General features: G+C 32.2%; 3 protein-coding genes across 3 annotated transcripts; all 3 read right to left on the reverse strand.

The window, feature by feature from the left end:
- Positions 1 to 394: 394 nt before the first annotated feature.
- LOC129295313 (carboxylesterase 1-like) lies at positions 395 to 1,622 on the reverse strand. Its single transcript, XM_054933835.1, has one exon. The coding sequence runs from the start codon at positions 1,478 to 1,480 to the stop codon at positions 482 to 484; it is 999 nt and encodes a 332-aa protein (XP_054789810.1). The 5' UTR covers positions 1,481 to 1,622; the 3' UTR covers positions 395 to 481.
- On the reverse strand, positions 1,477 to 2,825 carry LOC129295308 (carboxylesterase 1-like). Its single transcript, XM_054933823.1, has one exon. The coding sequence runs from the start codon at positions 2,715 to 2,717 to the stop codon at positions 1,626 to 1,628; it is 1,092 nt and encodes a 363-aa protein (XP_054789798.1). The 5' UTR covers positions 2,718 to 2,825; the 3' UTR covers positions 1,477 to 1,625.
- An 8,496-nt stretch (positions 2,826 to 11,321) lies between these two features.
- On the reverse strand, positions 11,322 to 12,452 carry LOC129294316 (carboxylesterase 1-like). Its single transcript, XM_054932573.1, has one exon. It carries the CDS (start codon positions 12,391 to 12,393, stop codon positions 11,419 to 11,421), a length of 975 nt encoding a protein of 324 aa, XP_054788548.1. The 5' UTR covers positions 12,394 to 12,452; the 3' UTR covers positions 11,322 to 11,418.
- Positions 12,453 to 16,126: the final 3,674 nt, after the last annotated feature.

Below are 16,126 nucleotides of genomic sequence, written 5' to 3' on the forward strand. Positions count from 1 at the left end.
TCAATTTCAAGATGCCGGAATACTTGAGCGATCGAATCTTGACAATTTTATTAGATCATCTTATTTTTATTTTTATTTTTATTTATTTTAATTTATTCTATTCCATTTTTCTAATCAAATGGGACAAATTTTAGCTCAATTAATTAAAAAAAGTAGGTCGTTTTTATATATTGTCAAATAAATCTTCAGTATTTATTATATACTATAAATAATATATAAAAATATTTAAAAAAATTAACATAATGAAAACATAATTTATATGTTCTCTTGAAGCAAAATTAAAAAAAAATGTAACTAATCCAACTTAATGTTCTTATGTTAGTAAGTATAAAATATACAAGTATATATAGTGGTAAAATAGAAACCCAAATATTTAAAAAAAAAAAAACAGAAGTGACAATAAGTATAAAGGCAATTGATTGATGTAATAGAAAAGAATACACAAGATCATTGAATTGGAAACGATTCATATTATCTAAATTCAATTTGTCTTAGCAGAAGATAGTAAAGAACAAACAAAAGTCTTGATCTTTGAAAAGAGCTCTTTTTGTTTAAGAGGACTGCGCAGTTCAACCCCGTGATTAAACCCTGGTTCAAAACTACCGTCCACTCTCACTCCATTTTCCTCCATCCACGTCACCATCTCTCTCTGACGATCCACCAGTGGGTCCCCCTCACACCCAATCACCATCACTCTCCACCCAAGCAACCTCATCTTCCCCACCTTCATCTTCTGATCATCATCTTCTCTCCCAACCGTTGGACTGCAATACTCATGATCACGGTCCGATCCAACGGGCAACGACAACTCCCACATCAAGTCACTCACGCACAGCGGCAACACCGGATCATTCACCAGCCTCAATTCCGAACCACACCTCTGCATCCCACCCACAAATGGCTGCACCAATATCATCCCTCTGATCTTCAACGGTTGCAAACGGTCCGGTTCCGCCGCTGCACGTAGACCCGCGTGGTACGCTATATTTGCCCCCGCGCTATTGCCCATGAGGAAACAACATGAGTAGTCGGCGTATTGCGAGAGCCAGTCATCTTGGTTGGTTTGGATCCAGTGCAACGCTTGCATGGCATCCTCGTACGCCGCCGGCAACCGGTGCTCCGGAGCAAGACGATACTCCAAGGATGCAACAATGACGTGGACATCGTCGGCCATGTTTATGCAGAAGTCATGAAACATCGATGAGGCTGCACTGAATAAGATGAATCCACCACCATGGAAGTATAAGATCAGAGGTAGCTTCGGAGAGGGATTATCCAGTGCTTTCCGAGGCAAGAAGATTCTAACATAGACGTTAAGTTCTTGGCTGATCGTGATATCTTTGGTCAGGACAGAAATCGGAAGGTTAGGATCTGACGCCGGTGATATGGGTGGGTCCACGCGCAGGCGCGTGAAGGTGCCATCGTGATTGAGAACTACCTTGAGGTGCTTGTAGGGATCAAGACTTTGGCCTTCTTCCATTAAACAACCTCTGTGCTTCGACTCAAACAAGCATCATTGGCATCTTAAGATACGAAGGAGACCTAAAGGTATTATTCGAATATAAAAATAAAAGCAAACTACTTAATCCAAAATGAATTAAAATAAAAATTAAAAAAAAAAAGACCTAAGCCACTAATGGGGTGTTGAATAATTTCTTTAAAGTGTCATACAGCTCCAAGGCTTTGCCTTGTGTAGGCTGGCCGACGAAAGCTCCATGTTTGTCCTCACCCTGAAAGTGACCCTCCACTTGCGCACCATTTTCTTGTAGTGTATTCACCAGCTTGATCTGTCGGTCGACAAGTGGGTCCCCATAACATCCAAACACTATAACTTTCCATCCAAGCCGAGTGATATTATCAAAACCCTTAGAACCTCTCTCAGCCGTCGGATTGGAGTACTCGTGATCACGATCAGCCCCTACGGGAAGCGAAAGCTCCCACATGAGATCAGTCACGGGCAGTGGCAAAACCGTGTCATTTGCGAGCCTCCGTTCTGAAGAAGTTCGCTTCACTCCGCCGAAGAATGGTTGAATCAATATCAGCCCTTGGATCTTCACTGGTTCAAGTTGATCGACTTCCGCGGCTGCACGTAGACCCGCATTGTAGGCGATATTACCCCCTGCACTCTCCCCCATGAGATAGCATCTGGAATAATCAGCAAAACGTGTCAACCACTGATCCTCAGAGGTTTGGATCCAGTGCAATGCTTCCAACGCATCATCGTACGCCGCCGGTAGCCTGTGCTCGGGAGCGAGGCGGTAGTTGACTGAAACGACGACGGATTGGGTTCTTTGTACCAAGCTTACGCAGAAGTCATGGAAATAAGTTGAGTTTGCGGCGTAGAAGATGAAGCCGCCGCCGTGATAGAAGACAATGAGCGGCAGCTTGGTGAGGGAAGATCGGGGATGGTTGAGTGCTTGAAGAGGAAGGAAGATGCGAGCCCAGGTGTTGCGTGAAGGATTGATGGTGAGATCTTTGGAAAGAACAGGAAGATGAGAGTTCGGATCTGGTGCGGCAGGAGACTCGGGGTGTTTCTCCAAGCGAGTAAGGGTACCGTTTGGATTCAGGATTATGTGGAGGAGTTGGTAGGGATCCATGGTGGTTGATGGAGTGCCGGCAACAATGGTGGTTGAAAATGCGACGGAGAGATAGTAGAGAGAGAAGGCGATGGTGGCTCCGCAGAAGAACCTGGCTGGTGAAAAAGACAAGAGAGACATGAGTGAAAACACAGTGGTGGGACTGGGACTGAACCGATAAATTGTTTTCTACGTTGTCGAAGGACACATATATGCTATTATAGAGAGAGAGCAAATATATATTGATTTTGTACATGATTAGATGTAATGAACATGGAAGGAGTTCGTTTAATAATAAACTTTTCCTTGTTAGTCAAAATAATAAAAAACTCTTCCTAGTTCGTTTAAATGATCTGGATCATCTAAATTAATTTAAAATTTTATTTTTATATTTTTATTATAAAAAATTATACAGTTTTAATAAATCTATTTTTTCATTAATCTAAAATTTAATTTAGATGACCTAACTTAATATTAAAATTTTTTTATAATTTTTATATATTAATTATCTCGATATACTCTAGATAATTTAAATTTAAAATTTTTAAGTTGCAATTCTTTCTTAATTTTTTAAAGTGAAAATCTAAGATTATCTTTATTTTCATTTTTTTATATTATCTTTACTAAAATAAAAATTTATAAAAAATTTTATTATTAAATTCAGACAATTTAAAATACATTTGGATAGTTAACTTATAAAAATTAATATTAAATTAAATTATTATTGTCTAAATTTATAAAAGGATAGATTTATTAAAATTTTATAATTATAAGTTTTTATAATAAATATAAAATATAAATATAAAAATGAAATTTTAAATTCTGAACTATGTAGATTGCTCATCAAGTGAAGACGACACTGAAACCCAACGCTCCTCGTACATACTACTCTGGCACATGGCTTGACGCAAGGTATTTTTAATGAAGGGCTACAATTGGCAACCTGACTTCTGATTGCATTGCATGCGTGCATGACAAAAGGAGAATAGGAATTTTTAAGGGGAGAATGGCAGTTAGGTTGCAGAAGTAAATTTGGTCCCAAAAAAAAAAAAAAAGGTTGCAGAACTAAATTAATTACAGTTTAATTTTTGACAATTTTTTTTTAAAACTAGTTAAAAATTGATTAAAATAATTATAAATTCAGAAGTTTTAAATGCAAACAAGTATTTCACTATAAAATGTAATTCTTTGATTATAACATAAATTTTTATTTGTAATTATTTAAATTAATATTTATAATTTATTTTATAAAAATTTTTATCGATAATCTAACAGTTAGTAATTTTATATTCTGAACTTACCTGTCATTCTCTCATTTTTAAGTCACCCTTTTTCAACCAATTAATCACAACACCTTGTGCAGATCCTGGGCCTCGTTGTCTTTAACCCCGGTACGGCTACAATACAACTAAGCACAAGTAGCTTGTCCCCTTGCGTAAAGTAAATAAATAATTAACTTATCCCCGTGGGCCGTGGTTGAAAAGCTAAAAGATTGCTGATTTTGGGAGAACGACGACTAATCAATAAATAAAAAAAAATCAGTGCTAAAATATAGGAGTACGGACATTAAAAAAAAAAACCTAGGTGTACGTATTATCAATATGCTTCTTTGTTCTTTATACGAACACAACCAAAATAAGGCATTATCTTAGTTTTAATGGAAAAACTAATTATGGTGATCTCGAGTTTAAATCTACGCATGTGAATTGAAAAAAAAAAAATTGTTTCATAGCTATGAAAAGCATACAAATTAAATTAAATGACAAAAAATAATTGTTTCATATAGCCAATGTATTTTACTTTCTCAAGTTTGTCATTGCAACTCTAACCGTTGCACTGTAATCATCCAAGCCTTGTCCTCTCCTTTAGTCAGTGTTCCTCATACAGGTTAGATAATTTGGATATGGAAAATTAAATAAAGCATAGGAAGAAGATTCATTGTCTAGTTTTCTTATAATTAGTTGCACACATCTTTTAAATGGTACTTTCATCATGAAGCACGCACAAGATATTTCAATTTTTTTTTTATCTCATCTGCTATTCACCTTCATGGGGAATTTTCAATTTTCACAAAACTATAATCTCCTTCGACCCCTTTGAGATTCAATTGCATTCACAAGATGTTTATAATTATGAAGGATTAATTTTTGTGTGAACTCGAGTATCCCAAATCTTTGATCTAAATTAATCCCGTTGACAATTGAGGGCACCACTTTGAAACATATCTTCCACCAAAAATTTAATCATTACTATATACCTAAAACTCGAGTTCAAGACCACTAGTTAAGTTAGACCAACACCCTAGCAATTGATCCAAGTACTTGGTGGTTAAGAAGGATTAACTTCATAAGAACAAAAATCATGCTGTGACATTGGACATTTTTCCCTTCTTTTTTCACTTTTACGTCAGGGTTCTAGTTGAGGATTATTTCTTTTTTTTTTTTCGCATTTCAATTTTTCACTGTAGTTGTTTCACAATATTACTGTACTTTAATCACTTTAAAAATATATTTATTTTTTCTCAAAATTAAAAAATTAAATCGTAAAAGTATTTTAAAAAATAAAATAGATAAATCACAAAAGACTTGTTGACATAAAATGTAAAGGACGTACTAAATTAGGACTTAATCATCATACTAATCATGGTTAATCAAGGACTAACCCAAGTGGATTATCCAATATGAGATTAACCTAAATGAATTCTTAATATATATTTTTTTAAACTATTTAATATAAAGGGATCCCAAGTCTTTAAAATATTTTAAAAACTCATATCATTTAATTAAACATATACGGAAGCATAATAATAACTATTTTTACTTGCACAAATATTTTGGCCCGTAATTATAGCACAAGCATCAAACCACATTCCCCAGGGCCCAAAATACATTTTCCCCAACACAAAACCCATAATGCAAGTGAATCAAGAATATATTATCCTAGTTGGCAATATCATAAACTAAATACACATATCAAATAAAAGGAGAGAGGCCTATAGAAATGATTATTATCACTTGGTCTAATGCTCCTTTCCTCTGTTCTTCTGAGATGAGCTAACTCCTGTAATATGTTAAAAGAGAGGGGTGAGTACAATCAATCAGTAACCAAGGTATATCTAAGTTATACAAATGCATAATAATTAATCATGAATGCAAGTAGCCAATAAATTTATCAAGGCGACCATTCAAACAATCACATTAATAACATGTTAATCACATTAACATTTAACTCATGTGAATAATTTCAAGAATAAAGTCAAGTATAAAATTTGCACAAATAGCCACATATACATTATTCGCATAATTACTACATGTTCTCATTTCTAAAATTATAATCATATTCTCAACATAGCCATCAATCACTCAAATGACATGATAATAATAATATGCATGATCAATCTCTTCCTTATATGCCCTGTTATTTCCTCTGACATGAAATCCGTGGGCCAACAACTGGAAGGGATCGTCCATGTGATAAGACTACCCAAGGCCTTAATCATATCATGAGGGGCTACCGGGCCAGGGTTACCTTACTCACTTATGAATACGGTTTCCCCCAAATCACATACTATGAGGTGTCATACCTAAAACTCCAAGTAGGCCAGTAGGGTCAAGTCCCTTAATAGGAACAATGCTACAGTACCTTACAAGGCAAGTAGTGGCTATAACCGCTAGGATTATTGGTTAATAGCCAAGTACCATATGAATTTTGCATAACCGCTAACTCCTTCACTAAAGCGAACTCCCGCCATATGATCATGCTTATGAGAAAATGCATTTCAAAAAAAAACTCACATATATAATTCAAAATTATCCCACATGCTCATCAACTTTTTTACTCAACAAACATCAAGAATCATCATATTTCAATCATGCCTCTTGCATCAATTTTTAAATTATCATACAAAACCACATTAGCATCATATAAAACTCAACATACTCATACAATTCATCACTGTGCATAATCCACAACTTATAACCAAAAGTGTACACATAATCATCAACCATCAATCTCATTACTCACACTAAGTCATAATTAACTTGGTCACAAGTCATAGAGTCTCAACAAAGTCACATGAATTACAAACAACTATTTCAAATTTAGATATATATATTCTTTTATTTCACCAACATAATTAATTAAGTAACATACAAATGTATAAAATAGATTTCCCCCGGTTACCTCAACCTTTGAGAGGTCAAAAATTATCCCTCAAGTTATAACACTTTCAAAGCTTTCCAACGCTTGAATGGTGTCAAAAGGAAATTAATCTACAATTGATCATATTCCAATGTGTCAATAATATTATAACACAATTTTCACTCATACTCTAATACCTAAGTATTTATGTTATTTTATTTTATATTTATTTTATTTTTATATATATATTTTTAAGAATTTAGTCTTAGTCTCTTGAATTCTAAAATTTAATTTTATATATTTGAACCTATCTACTTGGTTCAATAGTCTCCTTCACAATAATTTCATCCAAATAATTTTCTAATATCAAAATTTCTCTTTTTATTTGAAAAATTCACACATAAAAATACCCAAAAATTGCAAACTTGATTTCAAGCCTAGAATCATTATTCTATAGCCATAATAATTTATTTCTCATCTCAAATAATCATCTAAATATCAACAAATCAATTTACATTTTCAGATTTAACCAAAAATCTACCCATAGGGATCTAGAGATAAACTCAAATGCAAGGTACGTAAAACCGGACCGGTCATTGAACCGATCATGACACTAGGTCATGGGTTAGTGGTTTAATTAGGGTTGAACCGGGGGTTGAACCGGTGGCAAATCGGTCATGATTTAAATAATACAATTTAAATAAAAAGACATTAATTTTAAAAACATTCAACTAAATTCAACCACTCAAAAGTCTAATAGTAATAAAACACAACACTTTAAATATCTATTATTATAATTACAACTCTTCAATCTCAAAAGTCTAGAGAAGAGATGGAGATAGAGTTGGAGAAGAGATGGAGATTGAGCTGGAAAAGAGACAGAGAGTCAGAGACTAAGCTGAAGAAGAGATAAAGATAGCAAAGATAGAAATAGAGCTGAAAAAGAGACAGAGATAGAGTTGGAGCCTAGAAAAGAGATGAAGACTAAGCTAGAGAAGAGATGCTGATTAAGTTAGGGCGAGAGAGAAGAGACACAGATGAAAGGCCGAACTAAATGCTGTCTAAAAATTTGGATTGGACTTAGCGTGCTCTACGTTTAATTTTTCATTTTTTGACTTTAGTTTCACTTTTTTTTGTTATCTTTTTTCTAAACTCAGCACTATGAAAAATAAAAAATAAAAAAATCCTAAAAAAAATAACCCAGTCAACCCACCGGGTTAACCGGGTTATACCAGGTTGAACCTGGGCTGACCGGTTTACACCGGTTCATCCCCTCACTGGTTTAGGAGTAAACCTAGACCGGACAAGGGACCGGGTCACCGGTTTTTGGGTTGACCCAGCCAGTCCGGTCCGGGTTTCAATACCATGCTCAAATGCATCAAATTCCAATTCTATCAACAAAATAATACTCTAGAATATTTATTACACTACCAACAACCTTAACAACCAGATTTTCTCACCAAAAATTCATCCCTCTTTCAAATCCTAGATTTTTCAAAATCTTAAAATCTGCAGCTTAAAGGGAAAAATGATTAAGAAAAAATGTTTAGAACACTTACCTAGTCTGAGAATACTTAAAATCTCATCTGAAGTATCTTACTATGGAGTTTCACCTTCCAAATCAACTCCCCTAGCCGCAGCGTCGCTCGCTTTCTTGCTCACTCTCTGCCTCAGCTCGCGCACAGGGAAGAATTGAAGGAAAGAGAAAAGAAATGAAAAACACAAGAGAAGTCTGGTGGTTTTAAAACAAAGAGTAGGTCCTACTTCCCACTACCTTTTTCTTCTTTCTTATTATTATTATTATTATTATTATATATAATCATTGCAGCACGCGGGACGCCAAAAGCTCTCTTCTTCTTCTCTCTCTCTCTTTTTTTTCATTATTTACACCTCAACACCTAAAGCAAAAATTACTTCTCTCCCCCCTCTAATTTTCAATTTATTTTATGTTTCTTTTCCTTCTTCTTCTTCTTTTTTTAATAATATTATCATTACTATTTCTATTTACTATAAGATCATAACTTAGAATTTTAATCTAAATTAAATCCAATAATAATTTTCTAACTAAAATTATTTATATCTAAATATTCCTTCAAAATTACTCATTTGTTCTAAATTAACTTAATTAATCTTAGGTTAATTTTTTGGGCTGTTACATAAAACGTAGGGGCCATTACCATTTCGAGCTATAAAGATAAATTTAATTAGCCTAGATATATTGAGTAATATTATACATTACTAAAATGATTTTCTATCTTTAAATGATTGATTAAAATTTGGGCAAACTATATTGGGTGACATTTTATTAAAAATGATTTTTCTATTTGCTTAAACTTTTTGAAAATTTATGATCGTGGCTTTTGTTTTGTTAATAATGGTACAGTAGTGGAGGACAAGCTAACAAGTTCTTTGCAAATTTTATTGCACCATTTTAAGAGATATGGTAATATTGTTAGTAAAAAGGTTAAGAGTTTAAAATGCACCTCAACTAAGAAAAGAAGGTCAAGGTCGCTCCTAAAATCAAAAAAGGATCATTTATTTTCCTTAAATGCTAATATTTTTTATTCTATTACCTTGCCATCTGTTCCATCAAATTTCTTCATTAGTAGGGTCAACATTTGAAATTTTTTAATATTTTTATTATATCCCACCATTTTTTATAGGATTAAGGGTTTAAAATACCTTTCAACTAAGTGAAAGGATCTGAGTTACTCCTAAAATCAAGAAAAGGTAATTGATATCTTTCAACTGTTAAGATTTTTGATCCTATCACCCTGCTATCTATTACATCAAATTTCACTGTTAGTGGAGCTCACATTTAAATTTGTTAATATTTTTAGTGAGTCAAATCAATTTTTAAATATTTTTAGTAGGTCTTCTTAGGTTAGACCTTTGAGCGAGTCTTTAAGTTTGTAAAAATTTAAACTTCACACTACAACTCTCCTATGGTTTCAAGCCCAATTTTTCTACTATAATTTCCAATTGTACCCTCAAATTTGCCATTGCTAAATGGTGCTAGAACTCCATCAACCACTGTAGGAACATGCTTTTGGTGTACTCTTCAGCCTGACCATTCACAATGATAACAAGACTGCAATTGGCTTAGGTGCTCTGCCACTATTGCTTTACTTGCTTCAATCTAAAAATGAGCAAACAAGAGAGGGAATAAGAGAGAAAGGGAGAGAGAGGAGAGAGGGGGTAATTTTTAAAAAATTATAAAAAAAATTAAAAAACAATGTGACGCACTAAAACTATCAAAAATTTTAAATGTAGGCCCCACTAATGGTAAAAATTGACAGAATATATGGCAAGGTGATGAAATTGAAATTCTTAATAGTTAAGGGATATAAGTGACCCTTTCTTGACTTTAAGGGTAATCCTAACCCTTTTCCCTTAGTTAAGAGGCATTTTAAAACCTTAACTCTATAAACAAAATGGTGCGACCCATAAAAATATTTAAAAAAATTAAATATGAGCCCTAATAATGGTGAAATTTGATAGAATCACTGGCAAGGATAATGGAATCAAAAATCTTAGCGATTAAAGAATATAAATGACCCTTTCTTGACTTTAGGATTGACCCTAATCTTTTTCATTTAGTTAAAGACATTTTAAACCTTTAACCCTTAATAAAAACATGTTTTCACCTGCATTTGAAAACTTTTCTACTTTAAAAACATTGTGAAGAGTTTAACTGGATGTTTAAAAAAAAATCTTATTATTTTTATTGTTTTGAACACTTTCTAAGCATGTTTGTGGAATTGGTGATTTCCCAGTATTGAAATTAAGGTCCTGTTTGCTTGTTGAAAAGGAATGAGTTAAAAAAATAATGATAAAAATACAATGATCAAAATGTTGGAGGAGATAAATCAACCATATTTACGTGGAGAATAAATAATTGAGCTTAGGAGATTGAGAGTCATGATTCCTAAAGTTCATAATGAGTGTGGGTTTTCACATTTAAGATATATAGTATTGAATTTTTTCATGTTTACCATAAGAAATTGGATAATTTAATTTATTTTTATTCTTATTTTTTAATTTAATTCTTTACAGCTAAACGGGCCTCAAGAGTTACATAAATCTCTAATAGGTGCGTCAAAATATAATATATTCTTTGCTTAGAATTATTTTGTTATACTTAACCTAGCTATACTCTCATCTACAATATATGACATTTTTTAAAAGTTTTGATTGGTTCAATATAGAGTATTGATTAATTCTTATAGTTATTTTTTCAACTATACTCTTCAATTATTATTCCTAAAAGATGGTCATTTAAAATTTTAATTGTCATTATTAAGTCAAGTCATTTGGACAAAGTATTTAACAAAAGGAGTATATTTTTGAGAAGATTAAAGTTTTAACTAATTTTTTTAGAGTCATGAAATAATTACCCTATATTATGGATCAAAGTGAATAATTTCTTCTGGGGAACTACTTAATTTCTTTGATTGATCTATGTTCATTTAGCTCAACGTGGGTATTTTATTCCTCATCTAAAGGATTCCGTTGTGCTCAATTTTCGCCTACTTATATCCTATCAAGACAAGAGTGATGACACACACACACACACACACACACACACACACACACACACACATCAAACAGAGATGATGGATCCATCTAAACATAAAAAGAAAGGCAAACTACCTACTCCACGTGGACTTTAATTTAAACAAGGAACAACATGATACGAATCCTAAGCCACTCTAGGAGTAATGAATTTCTTAACAGTCTGATATAGTTGTTTGGCTATGGCTTTTGTAGGCTCCTTAGAGAAATCGGCATGCTTATATTCACCTTCAAAATGACCCTTCGCTTGCACACCCCTTTCTTCCAACAATCTCACAAGCTCCACCTCACGGTCCACCAGTGGGTCCCCATAACTTCCAAAGACAATTACCTTCCATCCTAGCCGTTGGATATCATCAAAACCTTTATACCCACTCTCAGCCGTCGGATTGCAATACTCATGATCCCGGTCAGCGCCCACGGGCAACGACAGCTCCCAGAAGAGATCAGTAACGGGCAGTGGCAACATGGTATCATCGGCTAGCCTCAGTTCTGAAGGAGTTCTCTTCATTCCACCGAAGAATGGTTGAACTAATATCAGCCCTCGGATCTTCAACGGTTCAAGTTGATCCACCTCAGCAGCTGCACGAAGACCCGCATTGTAGGCGATGTTACCCCCTGCGCTCTCTCCCATCAGATAGCAGTTTGAACAATCAGCGAAATGCGTCAGCCAGGGATCGTCGGAGGTTCGGATCCAGTGCAACGCTTCAATCGCATCATCGTAAGCCGCCGGCAACCTGTTCTCCGGAGCAAGGCGGTAGTTGACGGAAACGACGACAGATTGGGTGTGTTCTGCAATGTTAACACAGAAGTCGTGGAAGTAAGTGGAGGCGGCGGTGTAGAAGATGAAGCCGCCGCCGTGAAAGAAAACGATGAGAGGTAGGTTGGTAGGGGAAGATGGAGGAAGGTTCAGGGGTTGACGGCGACGAGGAAGGTAGATTCGAAGCCAGGTATTGAGAGAAGGATTAATGGGGAGATCTTTGGAGAGAACAGGAAGGAGAAGGTTGGGATCAGGTGAGGGAGGAGATTCAGGGTATTGGATCAAGCGAGTTATGGTGCCGTTTGGATTCAGACTGATCCGAAGGAATTGGTAAGGATCCATGGTGGTGGTGGATGAATGCGCAACGGAGAGAAAGCAGAGTGAGAAGGAATTCTAGAATTGGTAGATATAAAATGTAACCGGGATCGATCAGTGGGCTGGACACTACAGTTGGCATATGTATATAATAATAATAAAAAGAACTTTAAATTAAATCATTGAAACGTGCGATCTGATCAAAAGATGTTAATTAAAAAAAAAACAAAGATATATAGGTTTTTTTTTTTAGTAATCAAAATATATAGATATATAGATATTTATTATGCCCATGTTATATGAAAAAACATCTAAATCGATCTCTTCTTCTTCCTCTCTCCCTCGAGTATAGTGTTATTGGTTGTGAACATAAATCTCAGGCTTATTATTATGGCAATATAGGGTTTGCCCCGTCGGACCATAATAATATAATGCATTTTTTAAAAATTTTTGCTTGATCTATAATATAAAGTATTTGGTAATTTTTATAATTGTTTTTTCAAATATACCCATATTTCATTTATTACTCTTTTTTTAAAAAAAATGATGCATTACAATTTTAATTACATTATCAAGGCTATTGTATAAGATATTTAATGAAGGTAAAATTGAAAAGATGCATATTTTTTGAAAAAAAATTGAGATTTTAACTAATATTTTTTGAGAACTAGTAATGTCCTATCTGGATGGAGTATATTATATGTTTTGTTAGACTTTTTGTGTATGCTCTTTCCAATCTTATTTGTAAGATATCTTAAAATATAAGATATTTTGTAATAATTAAATTACTTTTTTCAATATTATTCTTTCTTGATTAGTGTGAAGGTAAAAATGAAAACACATATCATTTTTTATCAAAAAAATTAATTATTTTAAGATGTATAAAATGATTAAAAGTGTCTTATAATAAAGATCGAAAGGAATATGTCATAAGAAGTCTTAGAAGTTTAGCATATACTCCATTTGTTAAAAATATAAAATATTTTTTGAAGGGTTGGATATTCAAAGTAGAAGGTATGTTTATTGTTTTAAGGTATAATTAATGTATTTTTTTTCCAAAAGTATCCCTATAATAGATCACTTTATATTTATTTTAAAGTAAAATATTCTATTAAATAGGGATAAATATGAAAAGATGGTATTAATTTGAAGAGAACTAACTATATTATTGGGAGGTGATATTCAATTAAAAATATTTTATATTTTTTAACAAATCAAATATATATTAAGATAAGAATCTGAGTTGCTAAATAAATTTTAAGATTTTTCTTAATTCTCACAAAAATGTATCAAAAGTAATTTATAAAAATAAATTCTAAGAATTATTCCTTGATTTCCCTGTGTTGACTTTTGCATGTGTTGATGGGGATATAATATAATATATATATATATATATATATATAGTGCTTGTGTTAGTAAGGGCTAGTGGCCGGCCAACAAAAAAATAAAAGAAAAGAAAGTAAGGGTTAGTGGTTTTAAATGTGTCCTTTTTTAATGTTCATTATAATGTCCTAATTTTTTTAATTTTATTTTTTTCAGATCATTAACTTCTACATAAAATAAGAGACATTTTGATAAATTAAAAAATAAAAAAAAATCTTCACCGTTTTGAAATTTCAAGATATTAAATGTCTCTTATTTTATGTAAAAGTCAATAATCTAAAAAAGAAAAAAATAAAATTAAGAAGTTAGGACATTATAATGAGCATTAGATAATCGCATATTGAAGGCCACTAGCTAAGCTTAAATATTCTTATTTGGGTTTCTTTAAACATTTTCCTGAAAAAAAAAAAGAGCAAAGAAATTTGATCATTTCTCTCAAAAACTACCTGATAGAAAACGCTCTCACAAAACAATAACTGAAAAAATAAGTGTGGTTTTCCCCACAAATTACATCTTATTGTTTTAGTATGCTTATCATTAAAACGAACTAATCACTTTAAAGTGTGCACCAATGTGAACATTTTTTCTAGGACCGATATTACACAAGCAAGCCATGCTTAGTTCATGTGTTTAAATAGTTGGCAAGAATCTAATGAAGTACTTACATAAACTTAATCATATTTATATGCATATAAGAAAAGGTTATTATAAAATATATTATAAAATAAATAATCGTATGATACTAAGGGCATGTTATTTCTAATTTTAACAACATTTTTTTAAAAAATAAATTTTAATTTTATTCCTTCCCTTATTCTTTTAATCCTTCCCCCAAATCAGGGAATTATTAAAATCCCTCCCCGTTTCTCACTCCCCTCAGCTTCTTTTAACTCTTTTCATTAAAAACACTCTCTTTTTAGAATTGGCTTCCATCCTCTCTTCCATCTTTCCTATTTTTGGATTTCAATTTTAATAGTTGATATTTAATATATTTATTATAAAATTATTATTGTTATATTATATAATAAAAAATTAAATTGTTAAAATTTAACCTAAACATTGAGAACTTTGGTAAAAAACAAGAAAGGTTATTATAAAATATTTTTTAGTACGGTTCTAGTTTTCAACTATTCAAGTTAAATTTTAATACATTACTGTAGAAAGGATATTTAATAATGGTTGTTTTGGATTTTTTGTATTGAAAGTAGAAAGTTGCTTTTTCTCATTAGTTATTAAATCAACATGAAAAAAGACTTTCAACATTAGTTATTTATATAACCAATATGGAAAATTACTCAAAAAAAAAACATTTTTTTAAAATAAACTTTTAACAATGGTTATTTAAAAAACTGTTATGAAAAACCTTTTACAATGATTATCTAATTCCACAATGATTATTTATAAATAACCGTTGTAAAAAAAACAACTGTTCTTTAAATAATCATTGTTAAAAGTGTATTTTTAAAAGAAATTATATATCTAATAGAACTTAAAACCTATAAATTATATAACAAATACAAGAATTGAGCTTAATTTTGAATAATATAACAATCTGTTTTCAACAAGGCCAACGTTTCAAAGACAAAGTGAAAGATAAATTGATCCCAAATATAAAAGGAATGTAAGAAAGAAGAAAGAAACAAAAAACTAACTTGGTAAATGTCAAGGCTTGAAATTGCAAAACAATAATATTATTCTCAGCCTTAGAAATCACTTCAACATTCTCTTCATGGTCCAACTTCTTCGTAAGATAATAATATTGAAGCTAATCATTTTAAGCACAAACAGTAATTTATAATTATATCTAAAAATATGTATTAATTTTACTTAGAAGGAATATGTTTGAAAGCAAGTAGTAATTATGAAATCTTGTTTTGTTATTTAAATTTTGTTTGAAACTTTAAACCTTATTCTAAAGGAAATTGTGTTAATTAGTTTAGATTTTGAAGTACACACATACGAACACAGACATATACACGTAAGAATAATTAAAGCAACCATCTTTTTTAGGTACATAAACTAAGCCACTTTTTTTACACTCCTCAACAAATACACAATAGGCTAAAACATTTTCAAAGTGTGGTTTTGCAGTTGATTGAACATGTAGTTGGGCCAGCTACAAGGCCTTACGTTGTTTCCAAGTGATCTTCTTTGATTTTAGCCCATTATTTGTTAATATCATAATCCAAAATGAACACCCAATTTTGAGAGAACAAGATCATTTGTAAAAAGGAAAAGAGAGAAAGAAAGAAAGGTGCTAATTGGAAGACATAAGGATAAATTTTCTACAATTATAAAAATCACACAATTAAAATGGAGTCATGTAATATAAGATACAATAAGAGTTGGTTGCATAAAGATATAATCTATTTATTTC

The sequence above is a fragment of the Prosopis cineraria genome, unplaced genomic scaffold (assembly GCF_029017545.1).
Source record: "Prosopis cineraria cultivar Desert tree isolate PC_DT_omini unplaced genomic scaffold, ASM2901754v1 PC1, whole genome shotgun sequence".
In the NCBI taxonomy this organism is placed as follows: domain Eukaryota; kingdom Viridiplantae; phylum Streptophyta; class Magnoliopsida; order Fabales; family Fabaceae; genus Prosopis; species Prosopis cineraria.

Coding starts and splice junctions, on each gene's coding strand:
- LOC129295313 (XM_054933835.1), bottom strand. CDS start 1,480: ATGGAAGAAGGCCAAAGTCTTGATCCCTACAAGCACCTCAAGGTAGTT.
- LOC129295308 (XM_054933823.1), bottom strand. CDS start 2,717: ATGTCTCTCTTGTCTTTTTCACCAGCCAGGTTCTTCTGCGGAGCCACC.
- LOC129294316 (XM_054932573.1), bottom strand. CDS start 12,393: ATGGATCCTTACCAATTCCTTCGGATCAGTCTGAATCCAAACGGCACC.